At 35.9% G+C, this 16,105-nt stretch overlaps 1 protein-coding gene across 2 annotated transcripts in view; it reads left to right on the top strand.

The window, feature by feature from the left end:
• The first annotated feature begins 363 nt into the window (after positions 1 to 363).
• LOC126964852 (DNA polymerase epsilon catalytic subunit 1) overlaps positions 364 to 16,105 on the top strand; it is a 54,025-nt gene continuing 38,283 nt past the window's right edge. For both annotated transcript variants that reach the window (XM_050808171.1, XM_050808170.1), the window contains exons 1-16: positions 364 to 552; positions 640 to 763; positions 2,189 to 2,407; positions 2,921 to 3,150; positions 4,081 to 4,401; positions 5,804 to 5,904; positions 6,785 to 6,926; positions 7,783 to 7,915; positions 8,368 to 8,481; positions 8,882 to 9,056; positions 10,209 to 10,476; positions 11,544 to 11,653; positions 12,405 to 12,523; positions 13,129 to 13,268; positions 14,113 to 14,295; positions 15,978 to 16,096. In XM_050808171.1, the coding sequence (XP_050664128.1) occupies positions 467 to 552; positions 640 to 763; positions 2,189 to 2,407; positions 2,921 to 3,150; positions 4,081 to 4,401; positions 5,804 to 5,904; positions 6,785 to 6,926; positions 7,783 to 7,915; positions 8,368 to 8,481; positions 8,882 to 9,056; positions 10,209 to 10,476; positions 11,544 to 11,653; positions 12,405 to 12,523; positions 13,129 to 13,268; positions 14,113 to 14,295; positions 15,978 to 16,096 (2,584 nt within the window). In that variant the 5' untranslated portion in view covers positions 364 to 466. The remainder of the gene's footprint in view (positions 553 to 639; positions 764 to 2,188; positions 2,408 to 2,920; positions 3,151 to 4,080; positions 4,402 to 5,803; positions 5,905 to 6,784; positions 6,927 to 7,782; positions 7,916 to 8,367; positions 8,482 to 8,881; positions 9,057 to 10,208; positions 10,477 to 11,543; positions 11,654 to 12,404; positions 12,524 to 13,128; positions 13,269 to 14,112; positions 14,296 to 15,977; positions 16,097 to 16,105) is intronic.

Raw genomic sequence — 16,105 nt, 5'->3', positions numbered from 1 at the left:
TGTGCGCATGGCTCAGCTGGAACGTGTCAATTTTGCGTGCAGCCGACGATCGTCAATTTGTAAGTTATCACATATCATGCGAAAAAGTTGGCCAACTTCTCAAAAATTTGTCGAGTCAGTGTTCATTCTTACAAGATCCTCTGACCCTCACGGCAGGCATTATCCATAAATCACATCTGGGATACTGCATAATATGAACAGTCTGTATAAACACCACACGACAATTTTTAGGATCAATTTTGATCATGGGGCAAATAAAAAAAAATCTGCTTTTGAACTTGCAGCCCGAGCCATTAGGAAATTAATAAAAAAACACAAAATGCGCGCGAATTGCGAAATTATGACAGCCAATGAAGGTTTATTTTGTTTTTGTCATGCTAGGGTATAAAGATTGTAATTTGTAAATATTGATATTTAGAGAAGTCTGCATTTCAGAAAATATTGTTGGAGATATACAAATAAAACAATGGTTCTTCAAAACACAGGAAAGTTTAGAGTTGACAAGAATGATCCAAATAAGAAAGATGCAGCGGGAACATCAAGTGGATCGCGGTACAATACCTAATTAAGCGAAAAAATTACTAACGAGAATAGCGATTACTCAATTTTTCTTTCTATCATGTTGCTTGGCAATTTCAGGGAAGATTCATCAGAGTCTCGTATTCGTGCTGCCTTAGAAAATGACAGAATTGATTCCAAATATGGTTTTGATAGAGTAAGAGATATGAAAGAACGGACAGGTTTTCTTCTAAATATGCATATGGTGAGGTTTTTATTTGTACAATAAATTATTTTCTACATGAAAAATCTGTGTCTGTAACGTATAAGGATGGAATTTATGCGTTTATCTGGATCACTCTGTGCATGCATCTTAAAATCTAAGTTGGAATGTAGTTCTAAGTTTACATGTTCTGAAATAAAGAGTATGATACCGGATAACAGCTCACCCTTTATAGGAACTCGCTGAGTGCGATAGAGCATGCTGCACCAGCAATATACACCATATGAGGCCTAAAAATTAATTAGTTACAGCAGTATAGCTAGGCTTGTTGTTTTTAGGTTTCAGAAACGACCTTCATTTTATTTATGTTAACATAATCTTGTAAATTATTATACTATCATTAATCATTAATAACTACAAAAAAAAACTCACAATGAACAATGCCCTTCCATATACACCTGTTTGTAGGTGGGATTACCACCATATTGTCAGTTTACCCAGGTTTTGCCACAATCTGTGTAGCTGGACTGACTTTTCAACACAACCTTTTTTGTATGTTCTTGTCATACATCATCTACTTTTCATCACTAGATTAAATATTATTTTATTTATTATTAAATATTATAAATTTCTTGTAAAACAGTTTGGTTTCATTATTTCACAATAAAGAATCGCAAATCAGAATAAGGTTCATTAGTTTTAAATCAGTATGCTCATTTTCTGTATCTAGCTTTTCACAAATGGTCAACACTGTTTAGTGGTCAATACCCACTTCATCAGCTGTGTCATGATAATCCAATCTGGCTCCACTTTAAAAATAATGCAGTGCATGTAGTCCGTTGAAGGTGACCAGAATAAAATACATATATGACAATAAAATTTGTTGATTGAAAATGCTTAAACCAACTTTGCGTTGTTCCATTTTTTCCTTATTTTGAATAAAATTTTAAAATATATTAAAATTATTCATTACATGCACTCATTTTAACAGAAAGAAAAATAAATGAAAAATAGCAGCTAACAAATTTTGAAAATGCTTTTTTCCCTGATCTATTATATGCTAATTAGTCTCATGTTAGAATGTATTGTATTTTGAAATTCTAATGTTTGATAGACTATTAATTTTTAAAGAGTTTTGTGAATGATATGAATTATATGAAATGCGAAAAGTCGATTTTGTCACTTACACAGATATATGGCTACTAATACAGAGTAAGTCTATCGGCCTCATGACAAATTCCACATGTCTCATTCGATTTCCGGTTTTAGGAAGTGCTATTTTCCTTTGAACTTATAATCGAATGAAGGCGAATAATATATGCCGTACGCCATTCTGAGTGGTTATTGGAAAGTGATTGATTTGATACAAAGTTTATTACCTTTACAAGATATTTTATTTTAGGCTGAAGTGTTAGATGAAGATAAGAGGTTAGTTGCTGCTATGGATTACAAGATATTTTATTTTAGGCTGAAGTGTTAGATGAAGATAAGAGGTTAGTTGCTGCTATGGATTATTACTTTATAGAAATGGATGGCTCTAGGTTTAAAGTATCACTAACATTCCAACCGTATTTCTTTATATTGGCCCGAAAGGAATGTGAGCAAGAAGTAATGCAATATTTATCTAAAAAGTATGTGGGAACTATTCACAAAATGGATGTCATTGAAAAGGAAGACTTGGATTTGGTAAGATTTTTTATAAATAACAAAATAATAATTTCAAAAAATATAAGTAGTATATCATCTTAATACATTAAGAGTTCCAACATATTGACCACTTATGTTCGAATTTAATTTCTTTTTGCAAATTAATTGAAGCCTTTTTTTATTAAGCCAACTGCTAGTTCAGGCTATTTAATGCCTGATTGTATTCAGTGTAAAAAATTATAAAAAAAATGATTATGAATCATATCTTAGGTACTCTGGATATTTTTTTCTGAACGGCCATAAGTTCTGCTGTAAGCCATTTCAAGGTTATCCAATAATTACCGGACGCCATGAATGTAATACGGTATGTCCATAAATATTCATAGCACAAAAAAACATTCAATAAAAATTTTGATACAAATATTTGCATCTAAAGGGATTTTGAACCTGGATCCTTAGCTTAAAAGATTTTGGGTGTTACTAACTGCTGCCAGGGCCTCGTATCGTTCGAAGTTTGGTAGTCTTGTATATTAAAGTCTTATTTTATTACAGCTCAATCATCTCTCTGGATTAAAACAATGTTACATTAAACTTTCATTCATGTCTCAAAATGATATGATGAAAGTGAGAAGAGAGATTCTAACAGCAGTTAATAAAAACAAAGAGAGGGAGAAGAAGGATGCAATTTATGCAGAAATGTTAACAAATGCGCTGACTAGTAATGCCGCTATTGAACATGCAAAGAAGACAACTGATCATATGGAAAATATTTTGGACATAAGGTACATATCATATCAGGACATACGAGGGTTTGCATGAAGCGATAAAGCTAGTAATTAAATTTGAAATGAACAATTTTTTTATGTTAGGTATCAAGGGATGTTCTCTCCCCGCCACCTTTTTAATTGCGCAAATTATAAAATGCTACCAAACAATATCTCAATCAAAGATCAGGAATCTGACTCGTTGGCGGATCGCTCGTTAGGTCGCACGATTATTGATTGAAACCTCGTGGTTCTGAATGGAACAAATGACTTTCGCCTCGGGTTCAGCCGAATGTATCTTTTATTTCGATCAGTGGTCGGGTAGTGACTGAGCGAGCAGCTTCGTGAGGAAGCCTCGGTCATTTGCTGCGCAACGAGGCCACATCGGTCCATAGATTTTTTCCAGGGGGCTGCCGGCAATTTTGAACCATCAGGCTGAGCCAGCATCTAGCTTAAACGTGAAGTTGAACAGAGGCTTATATCCAGTTTTGGATGAGACCGTACGTTCGGAAAGCTATAGCCACGACTGCTTTTATATAACAGAAAACGAAACTAAAAATTACAGGCTGTCCAGACTCCAGAGCAAGAAGAGTTGTGGAGAACGCCTTTGGCATTTTAATTTCTGTGTTCAGAACATTGAGGAAACCCTTACATTAGAAACTAAAAAAGATTCCGTCGTTCGTCGAACAAGCGAGTACGCGATGCAAACTTCCCGAGGCGCGTTTTTAGCATGGACAAAAACAACTTTCGACTTGGGTCGCGGCACATCTTGCACCGAGGCTGCTCGCTCAGTCAGTATGCGGCTAATCACGAACAACGCTTATCTATTTTATATCACTACAGATCAAACTCTCCAATATTTAAAAAAAAATTTTTAAGAGTATAAATTTGAAAATTTTGTATTTACATGATTTTATCTCATATCTGAACATGTTTAAATAATTCCAGGGAACATGATGTACCTTACCACGTAAGAGTTTCGATAGACTTGAAAATATTCTGTGGTACCTGGTACACTGTCAAATCCAGAGGAACTGAAACCCCAATATTCACAAAGAGGGATGATTTACTTGAGAGACCGGATCCCATTGTTCTAGCATTTGATATAGAGACAACTAAACTTCCACTCAAATTCCCAGATTCTCAGACTGATCAAATAATGATGATCTCATACATGATAGATAGTCAAGGATATCTCATTACAAATAGGGAGATTATTTCTACCGATGTTGAAGACTTTGAATACACACCCAAGCCAGAATTTGAAGGGTAAGTTGGTGGTTTTCACCGTTGTCATAATAGTAGATTTGCCTTTGCCAAAGTTTTGATCTATTCATAACTAATGATACAAGCACAAACTAGATAATCTTCATTTCTAATCTTTTAGTTCCATCATGAGTCATTAAAATATGCATTAAAGTCACCCCGCCATATTCAAAAGTAAGATATTATTAACTAACAAAATGAGCTCAAGTTCAGTACATCTTTCGCTACTTGACTGTAACGGCTCGCGTAAACCAAATCCGTCATCGGCCGAATTTAGCTCGGGTGACGACGGTCGAACTCAGACGATCGATAAATACTTGTAAAAGAGTGCATACACAAAAACGACCGTCATCGTCCGATGACGACCGGAATAGGCTGAACAACTGTAATTTCTCGCCAGTCTGCAGTGAAAATTGAGTGTATTTATTGTAATGGGTGAATAACCCAGTTGTTATCTGTACATAAAATTTCATTAACCCCACACACGCTGATGTCGTCGATGAATTAATTTGTGGTAGGTATGAATTTTCTAAAAGTAACATTTCTTCCGATTCCTCCATTTTTATAAGCGCGTCTTCGCTCTATTAGGCAACACAGTCCACCATATATATAGATATATATTATATAATATATAAGTATGAGAGAGCAAGGCCGGTCACATGATCAGGATCTTCGTGGGAGTTCATTGTTATGGACGGCAGCAAGTAAAACACAGTCTTACACACAAATACATAAAAGTAGGAACACTTCACAATTAACACCGCAATAAGAACGTGGTGTTCCCGACATGTGCGTGCGACACAACCGCCTCGCTCGATAGTTCTTCCAAGACAGCCCGCGCAGCGCCCGGGGCCGGGCGTCCTTGCCCGCATTTGTACCGCACGTCGATTATACCCGAGCTACGACGAGATAAGACGAATGCTGAATTATCTTCGTGCTCTTCTCGCCTACAGAATACCGGCAACACCCAATGTCGGCACAAGTCGTACCATGGGTACCTTTAGAAAAAGCGCGTACACCTTCCTTAAAGGCCGGCAACGCTCTGCGATTCCTCTGGTGTTGCAAGAGAATGTGGGCGGCGGTGATCACTTAACACCAGGTGACCCGTACGCTCATTTGTCCTCCTTTTCCATCAAAAAAAAAATTGGTACTCTGTTGCAGTTTAAGGACATTCACGTCCTAGTTACTCGTCCGGGTATTTCTGTGCGCTATCGGCCGACAAAATCGTTTTTGGTGTACGCTTAAAATTGTAAACTGTAAAATTCACATTTTATTAAAATTTTATTGGGAGGAGTTTAATTTTAATTGTTTAACCTCGAAATTGTATTGTTCACGATTATTTGTAGGTATAGAAAGAAGTATTAGACCAATTTATCAACTTAAATTTTCAAACAATTTGTTACAGACAATTTATTATATTTAATGAGCAAAATGAGCTTGCATTAATACAGAAGTTTTTCGATCACATAATGGATGTGAAGCCCCACATTTTTGTCACATACAATGGTAAGGACATCCCAAATATTTATAATACTTATAATTTAATTGTAACAAGAGTAAATTATTAGGAGCGAGTGACCAGCACTATACTAATTTACTTTATTGACCACACCACCTATCGACATATTGTATGGAAATATAAAAATAACTTTTAGATATAATATTGAAACATTATTACAACAATCTGCAAAATGTATTGATACCAATAGTGTGTACTATGATCGAGTTAAGTTCGAAAATGGAACCAGTGGAAGCCAAGAGAGATAGACTAGATCTATATATCTGACAATAACTACCAAGTACTAGCTATGGACTAAGTTGCCCCGTAATAGACTATTTGAAACTATATTGAAATATTGGATGACAAAAAAAAATCATAAAATCATGATATATATTCTGTTAGCAGTGCTAATAAACCTTCTCCTACCCTTCTGAAGTTTATTAACATTTATTTGACTGGTCCTATGCCGCATAACTATATAATTATGAAAAAATAATAAACGCCGAAACACAAAATATTATAGAAAAGAAAATTGTCAAAAATCGACAATCGACTTCGTATGCGTGTAATGACGTTATAGCTTATATCAATAGTGAAACAAGCGAAAATGGTTGCTTTGAAATTTTCTTCAACTGATTACCGATTGCGTTGCTTTCGAACTTTTTGAATCTATCAGAAACGATTGCACGTTTGTTACAAACTATATTCTTAAAGCTACATGATAGGTATATGATATCTATAATTGTGGCTTGGGATGCAAGTCCAGAAATCTGTATGAAGTCAAAATTGTCTGATGTTACTCACTTGCCGTCGAAATACGTGTAGGCTGAAAGTAGTTCTTTTATTGTGAAAATATGTATGGCAATAAAAATTAACTTATTCCAGGTGATTTCTTCGATTGGCCATTTGTCGAAGCACGCGCTGCGATACTGGGGCTAGATATGAAACAAGAGATTGGGTTCAGCAAGATGAATGCAAGAGACGGAACCTATGCTTGTAGACCTGCAATGCATATGGACTGTCTATGGTATATATAGTTCTCATTATACCAGAATGTATTGCAATTTTAAAAATTAACATATCTAATACTACTTTCTCTTTCCTCTTAGGGTACAAAGGCAGTGGTTATATTGCTTAAAGACAGTGATTTTATTTAAACACTTGTAAACGCCCTTCTTGTAGTGCGTACCGTAAATCAATATCCAAATACCAATCATATACGCGTCATCCGTGCCATTAGACATGTGCTATGTTACCTATAAACGTGTATGAGTTTATCTTACCTTTGTCACTACAGATAATCTGACAGGGATAAGTAATTTTATACTTGGAATAACTATACTTCACGTTTATAAGTGACACAGGTGGTGATATATCTATGATCTATTTGAACAGTCTATAGTCTATACAATAATCACAGTCTATATTATAAATGGTGCGCTGGCGCCATGAATACGCCTACCTCCTGCTTTTCTCTCTACCGCCTGTCGTCACGCTCTCGCCCTGTACCATGCGTACTTACTTATTCCTGTACTGTATGTATCTTTCGTGTAAAATCAAATTGTAGAGCAAAACTCTTTGGTTGTTTAATTAGTTTGGTACAGCATGCGTTGTCAAATAATCTCGTACGCATTACTATTACTAATACATAAGCTGTTAACGTTATTGGTTCCTCATCAGCCGGAAGATGTCCACTGCTGGACAAAGGCCTCCCCCAAAGATCTCCACGACGATCGGTCCTGCGCTCCCCCACGTATTCCGACAATCTTGACCAGATCGTCGGTCCATCTTGTGGGGGGCCTACCAATACTGTGTCTTCCAGTACGTGGTCGTGGCCGCCATTCGAGGACTTTACTGTCTATTAAAAGACAATTGTGTTTCAGTTGGGTCAAACGTGACTCCTATCTGCCTGTTGGTTCACAAGGCTTGAAAGCTGTAGCTAAAGCTAAGTTGCGGTATGATCCAGTCGAGCTAGATCCTGAGGACATGTGCAGAATGGCTGCGGAGCAACCACAGGTTATTAATTTTCTAAATTTAAGTAGAAGTTGGATCATTATTGTTAGTAGTGTTACCATTACACAAAATCTATGACAACTTCTGCAATGTATCTTATCAGAAGTACAGGGCAAATAGTAAATGTAATATGGTCATAGAATTTTAAATATTGTTTAACTTTTGATTTTTATTTTCCCATATTACAAATACTATTAAAATTTCAGCCTTATATGTACTTATAGATATGTTAACATATAGGTAGACATCACAAACAAAAAATATTCATTTGCGATTCCTAAAATTATAATAAAAATTATTGTATTTAAATAGTTATAATGTGTGTCTAGTTTTTTAATAATTTATTTTCACTTACAAAGAAGAAAATAAATTGATAATTGTCAATTGAGGGTAGGTTTAAAATAATTGATGTTCTAATACATTCAACTGTATCCCGTATTTATTACTGTTTACAGGTCTTATCAAACTACTCTGTATCTGATGCTGTTGCTACTTATTACTTATACATGAAGTATGTCCATCCGTTCATATTTGCTTTGTGTACCATTATTCCATTGGAGCCGGATGAGGTGAGCTGTATTAACATATTTATAAGCATGTAGAAATCGTCTCTATTCAGAATTAATGTATATTCGATATTGGAATATTAAAAACTATTTAGTCTATGCCGGCTTTATATTTCATTTGTAGTGAGCCATTTTAATTCGATAAATAAATGCCAGCAAACATATCGTTCTAGCAAAAACTTGAATTTAATAATACAGCTAATGTATTTGTTTTGTTCTTTTTTTAAAATTTAATTATTTCCTTTAACCATTTAAATATAGATATGTATTACATAAACGTAAATATTTTTGTCATCATTTTAATTTACGGCAATTTGTTCTACTGAATGAAAGCTTCTTTTTACACAATCACTGAAATTAAGATATGGAAATGAGATTTAACTAAAGTAACAATATTTGGCAGGTGTTGCGTAAAGGCTCGGGTACACTATGCGAGTCGCTACTTATGGTGGAGGCATTCCACGCGAATATCGTCTTCCCGAACAAACAGGTCGAGGAGCTGAATAAGCTGACGTCCGATGGCCACGTGTTGGAAACAGAAACCTATGTGGGAGGACATGTGGAAGCACTGGAGTCTGGTATGTTTTTTTCGATTTTTTTTTAATTCATTTTATACGCCCAGCCCTTTACAATGCCGCTGGATATGAGGCACCTAGCGATCATTTGGACTTGTATTTCAATTCAATCAATATCTGTGATGAACGCGATTGTTTGGCCGCTTTGTATATTTACAAAAATGTCTCAGTTTCTCAGCAAGAATATTCGAAGGCCACTTTGATTACCGCTGCAATCTTTCATTTTCGGGTTGAATAGAAATACAACGATTTTTTTTTTTAATTTCTATCTGAGATACGGCTTGTGGCCTTTCCTACATACACATATAAAGTCAGATAAAGGTATCCCTTTCTCGTTCGGTGAGTGAAAGACTCACTGCCCTACATAACTGTTTCTAAGAGTAATTATGATTATTTCCTTAGTAAAGGACCATTTCCAATGTGAGCTATCCAATACTAATGATTTGAAACTCACTCCAATGTGCACTTAGATAACGTCATTATTTTTAGTTATGCTAAAGCATGTCATGTCATAAATATAATACCTATAATATAATAATATATTATTGATAACTTTTACACAAATTATCTTGCCCCAAACTAGGCATAGCCTGTACTATGGGTACAAGACAACGATATATTTAATACAATATACTTACTTAAACATACATAAATACCTACATATAAACATCCATGACTCGGAAACAAACATCCATATTCATCATATAAATGATTGCACCTACCGGGATTCGAACCCGGGACCTATAGCTTAGTAGTCAGGGTCACTAACCATTCAGCTATATGGGTCGTCAAATGAAAATAAATGAAATGCATCCTAACGGGTCTTTTCACAAACGGCGTAACGGACAGTCCTAAGTGCAGAGGCTGTCTAGCCGAGGATGAAACGGTCACTCATGTAATCCTGAAATGTGCCCCCGAACCCCCATAGCTAACCAACGGGCAAAACCCTTAACTAATACGAGGTCGCTCCAAGAAGTCTGTGAACACCCCAGGAATGTTCTGAACTTCTGGAAGGAGCTGGGCTCGTTGGAGTAACTGGCTAACAATGCACGCAAAATGGACCCAACCTAGTGGTTTAATTGCGAAAACAGGAACCCCTATACCATACCATACCATGATATGCAGATTAAAATTTCAGTGTAATTGTCATTGCAGGTGTATTCAGAGCGGATATAAAATGCAAATTCCGTATAGTACCATCGGCTGTTGATAAACTGATAGAAAGCACTGAAAAGACTATGAAACACGCTATAGAGGTTGAAGAAGGTGTACCGCTTGAACTTGTGACAAATTTCGACGAGGTTTGTGAAGATATCAAGTCGAAATTGCAACACATGCGTGACCATCCCAGGCGGGAAGAAAACCCACTTATATACCATTTGGATGTTGGTGCTATGTATCCGAATATTATATTAACAAACAGGTATTTATTGAATAGCTACCTAGTTTAGTTTAGAATTTAATAGTAATTAATAGACCTAGGAGTGATCATAAGCAATGATCTCAAATGGGAAGCACACATTGTGGCTACTGTGAAGAAAGCTAACTCAATCCTGTACCTAATCAGAAAAGCATTCTTCAACATCACCAAGCAAACATTTTTAAAAATCTATAAAACTCATATCAGACCATTACTGGAGTATTCATTTCAGGTCTGGAATCCATATTTTGTTAAGGATGTAGAATTGTTGGAAAGGGTACAGAGGCGAGCCACTAAGTTGCCTGGGGAACTGAAAGATCTTACATATGAACAAAGACTTACACAGCTTGGACTCAGCACCCTCAAAAGCAGGCGAGAAAGAGGCGAACTAATTGAAACATACAAAATACTAAATAGTTATTATAATGTCCCAAATTTTGAGAGCATGTTTCCAAGGAAGAGCAATCCTAGACTAAGGGGACATGATATGAAGCTAGAATATCAATTAGCATCATCAAATCCATTAAAACACTTTCTGCCCAACAGAGTTGTTCATATGTGGAATAGATTGCCCAAAGATATGGTTAAATCAAAATCTGTTAATCAGTTTAAGAATAGACTGGACAAACATTTGGAAAATGATATAGACGCATCAGCGCAAGCTGCTTAGTCTATTATAAATAATAATAATAATTTAAACGAGTGTTGCCAGACTAAGTTCACATTACAGTTGTATGTAAAATAAATTCTTTGAGAACCGAACTATGGATAAATATTCGCCCTGCCTATTACAATTCAGTGCCGCTAAGGTTTCTTGAAAAACCCAAAAATTCTGGTCGGCACTACAATTGCGCTCGTCACCTTGAGACATAAGTTGTTGAGTCTTATTTGCCCTGTAATTTCACTAGCTACGGCGCCCTTCAGACCGAAACAAAATAATGAATACACATAACGGTTTAATGGCAGAAAAAGGCGCCGTTGTGGTACCCATAATCTAGGCGGCATCCTGTGCAAAGGTGCCTCCCATTGGTAAAGAGACTCTTAAGTTTATAAATTATAAAATGTTTCAGATTGCAGCCGTCCGCCATGGTCAATGCGAGCACATGCGCCGTATGCGAGTACAACAAGCCGGACGCGTGCTGCCAGCGGCACATGGACTGGATGTGGAGAGGGGACTACCGTGAGTAGATTCACGATAAATCAGCCGTTATCCATGCTGAATGTGATCACATGCCACATCTGCAAATACAAATAGGTCATAATTGTGAGTTATCCACATGGCGCCACCTTTGCATCGCAAGGAATCCGTTGTAATATCCACTAGCATATAGTCGGCAAATCACAACACAACGTCACAAGACTGCAACTGATCGCAACGCCTTCTTGCACCTGAATGAGCTGGAAATGCACAGCTCACGACGACTTTGGGCAAGTATGCCGTTCATGTCACTGACTTACTACCACTGACCTGTATAAATACCACTGGAAAGGCTGTTCCATATGTTTGACAGCAAATTTTTTGTGCCTATTTGAAGCGCCCCTCGCGAGCGTCCAAATAACAAAATTTGACGTATAATACAAATGGCTGCGAAGGAATGTACAATACTCTGAAGTATTTTTGCATTTTGAATTAATTTCGTTCGTTTTCCGTGTTATTTTTACTTCAAGAATCAACGTAATAAAGTACACAATTCTTTTTTTGTCATCCCTAGTCTTAGTACCGCAGACTCTCCCTACATGGCCAACAGCGCCAAAATGGCGAATTTCAAACAGGCACAAATGCACTTAGACAGCCGCCAGTCCAGTGGTATATAGTTGGAGGTCAGTGCTTACTACCGACTCTAAGCTTGAATATGTACGATGATTAGATACCGCGAAAGTGCCACTTATAAAATAAGCTACATATCGTATTTTAAATAATTTTTATTTAGTGCCAGCGACGCGAAGTGAATACCAGAGGATCCAGCAACAGTTGGAGACAGAGAAATTTCCTCCACTGCATCCCGGAGGACCCACAAGAGCTTTCCACTCTCTACCAAAAGAGGAACAGGTATTATTTACAAACCCTTCACTATCATCATATTTATATTAAAATAATTTATTAATTAATGAAATGTTTATATAAATAATAAATATCCATATTTTAACTGGCTACATTTTCACTGAGCTATCTTAATTATATTTTTTAACTATTTTATCATATTATAAAGTAAAATACTCTACTGTGTGAAACGGCAAGACTAGAACAAACTGGTAGAAGTGGCATCATGTCTATTTACTTAGCAAACTGATCGCGCCAAACTCATCCATTTATCTATTAAATATTATGTAATATACACACTTAATTTCTGCTTTATGACCAACCAGTGATGCAGGCTACATTATGGGTACAACAACGGCGCCTATTTCTTCCGTGAAGCATTACTGTGTTTCGGTGTGAAGGGCGCCGTAGCTAGTGAAATTACTGGGCAAATGAGGCTTATCATCTTATGTCTCAAGGTGACGAGCGCAATTGCAGTGCCGCTCAGTGTTTTAGAGCATTAGAAGAGTAGGTCGTATCAATTCCCATCGGCTGAACGTTCTGCTCGTCTCATCCCTTTTTGTTATAAAAAAGACGATATAGCATAATATAATAATGAAATGATTTTTTTGTAGGCAGCCTACGAAAAGAAGCGGCTTGCGGACTACTGTAGGGTCGCATACAAGAAGACTAAGGTGACACGGACTGAGGTGCGAACCACAACTATATGTCAGAAAGAGAACTCCTTCTACGTCGATACTGTCAGGGCATTCAGGTAGGTACTAAGTGTAAAATTTAACAATCTTATACATATACATCTTAATAAAAGTTCACAGTTAGTCAATTACATTAAAGAAAAGTTGGATGTATCTCAACAAATGTACAATAAACCAACACTCCGAAACCCCTACTAAAGGTCGTCAAAAAATGTCCGAGCGGCGTGGTATAGTTTAACACATTAACTAACAGATAACATTAATTAATTTAAAAATTCATTGAAATGAACACCTTATATGGTATCAGTAATGTTCAAAGTCTGTTGTATAAAATTCTGCCTACTAGTTTTGCTTCAGACACTTTTTGTACGTGATTGTGAGTGTAGTTATTTTTTGAACTCGAATTTGGATTTCGAATGAATTCGTCAACTCAGATTATATGGTTACTGTTTCGCCACATATTCCAATAAAAAGTGTAATTATTCATAGTACCTACACACAGTAAGATGTTGTACTTGCATAGCAATACAAACTCCAAACTTTAAGTATAACTGATTTGAAGATTTGCTTGTCTAGAGTTGTCTCGAGCGAAATGTGGCTGCAGCATATAAATTAAAAACTATTTTCAAGACAAACCTCTATAGTTGTTTGATGCTGTTGCATATTTTGATAGTGCCACTTCCTGTATAATAACCTTAAATATTGATATCACTTCACACTATACTGAAGGTACATTCACTAACTTCACGGTTATTTATTAATAAATAAAGTTTTAATGTCTCACGAAAGTTTTAATAAGTTGATAACTTCACGGTGTTGGAAAAACAACAATAAAGTGCGCACGCATTTTAAAAATTAATTCATTTTTTCCCAAACTTCAAAAAAAGTAATAAATTGTTCCAGAGATCGTCGCTACGAGTACAAAGCGTTGAATAAGCAAGCTAAAGCACTGGTGGCGCGTGCCATAGCCGGCGGAGACGCGGCCGAGATCAAGTCCGCTAAGAGCCGCGAGGTGCTGTTCGACTCTCTACAACTGGCACACAAATGTATCCTCAACTCGTTCTACGGCTATGTTATGAGGCGCGGGTGAGTTCTCGCATTTAGGTAGAGGTGTTCGTTATATTAGATAGCTGATAAAATAATCTAATATATATTTATAATCATATCACCTATTATTTATTAAAGCTAGAAAGCGTTATTTAATATATTTAATGTGATACGCGATTTTTGTCACCTGCCAAATTATGCTCTAAGAGGACTGCATAAAGTGTATATTCAAATAAAGGTCCAGTTGTAATTGGAAATAGTAACGCGTTAGATTATTTTGTTTGTTTGAATAAATATTAAATCAGATCGGATATAACACGCTTGCGACTCACTTGACTTCGTATGACGTATTTAATTAGTATTGAATATTGATAATTGACTATCGTGCGTTTGTTAATGATTTTGAATTGATTGTTTGTAAATTTTGTTTTATATAATAGTTTAAAAAGTTTTATTAGAGTTGTACCTAAATTTAGTTTGGCATAAATAATATAATAGATAATTATATCTTATCATATCTATACTAATATATAAAGCTGCAGTGTTTGTTTGTTTGAACGCGCTAATCTCTGGTACTACTGGTCCGATTTGAATGATTCTTTCAGTGTTGGGTAGTCCATTTATCGAGGAAGGCTATAGGCTATGTTTTTTTTTTTCAAAATTAGGGATCCGTAATGAAATTGCTATTTTGTAACACAAGGTGTAAAATCGAAAACCTATTTTTGCGTGCGCTGCAAAAACTATTGACAATAGAACAAAATGATGTACAGGCTATAATATAGGCAATATTTATATTACTTATATTACTTATAAAACTATCGCGTGAATTATACTTTATATGGCAAAACAACGTTTGCCGGGTCAGCTAGTAATGTCATAATTTCAGTCAGACAGTCCTAAGCATGTATAAAAAGTACGAAGGAAATTTCAACTTTTTTATTAAGTACATAATTAGTAAGCACGTTTAAAAGCTCACACAACAATAATGTATAGAATAACATTTAACAGCGCACGATACATCAACATTCTGTAACGAATAGCAACTAATATATTATAGCGTAATTCAATATATAGCCGTTGCCAACACCTCTACATTTATTATAGACGCGGACGGTGAGCGCTGACGTCGCCTGTTCAGCTGACAGCAAATATGATTGCGCGTGTACAATTGCAGTATATTACCGCCGTATCGCGTTCGACCGACAATTCTCGTCAGTTATTAATTTAATTTATAAAATATTTAAAAAGGGCAGTCAGGGTGATGTGTGTTTTGGGTCTTTTTGCGCCCATTCATCTCAGGTCTGAGGCATTCGTTTTCGAATGGGTGATAGTTTTTGACTTTCAATAAGTGGTGTCACATCCTAAATCCTAATAATTTCACGTTTTCTGTCCATACACTACGTAAGATATTTGTATGTAAGCCTTGTGAATAAAATGTAGTCATAATAATTATATTTCTTAGTCTTTTATAATAATAATTCAATACCAAATCATTTAACAATTATTACTTGTTAGCATATAAGTTTTTTTTTCTCTTAAACTAATATTTTCTCGAAAATTATTATAGCATGTGGTAGATACCTGTAATTGTTTGTTACATTAAGTATATTATATTTAGTCTGTATTATAAATATATAATGCATCAATGTAAAGAAATGTTGGTATTTCTAAATAAATAAATCGTATTTTGATGTAAAATATTTGAATTTGGTTGGTTTCAGCGCCCGCTGGCACAGCATGGAGATGGCCGGCATCGTGTGTTACACGGGCGCCAATATCATCATGAGGGCGCGGGAGATCATCGAGCAAGTGGGCCGCCCGCTAGAGTTAGACACGGACGGTACGTATT

This window comes from Leptidea sinapis, chromosome 6 (assembly GCF_905404315.1).
Source record: "Leptidea sinapis chromosome 6, ilLepSina1.1, whole genome shotgun sequence".
In the NCBI taxonomy this organism is placed as follows: domain Eukaryota; kingdom Metazoa; phylum Arthropoda; class Insecta; order Lepidoptera; family Pieridae; genus Leptidea; species Leptidea sinapis.
The sequence above is the reverse complement of the archived record's forward strand: the minus strand, read 5'-3'. Positions and strand labels throughout refer to the sequence as shown.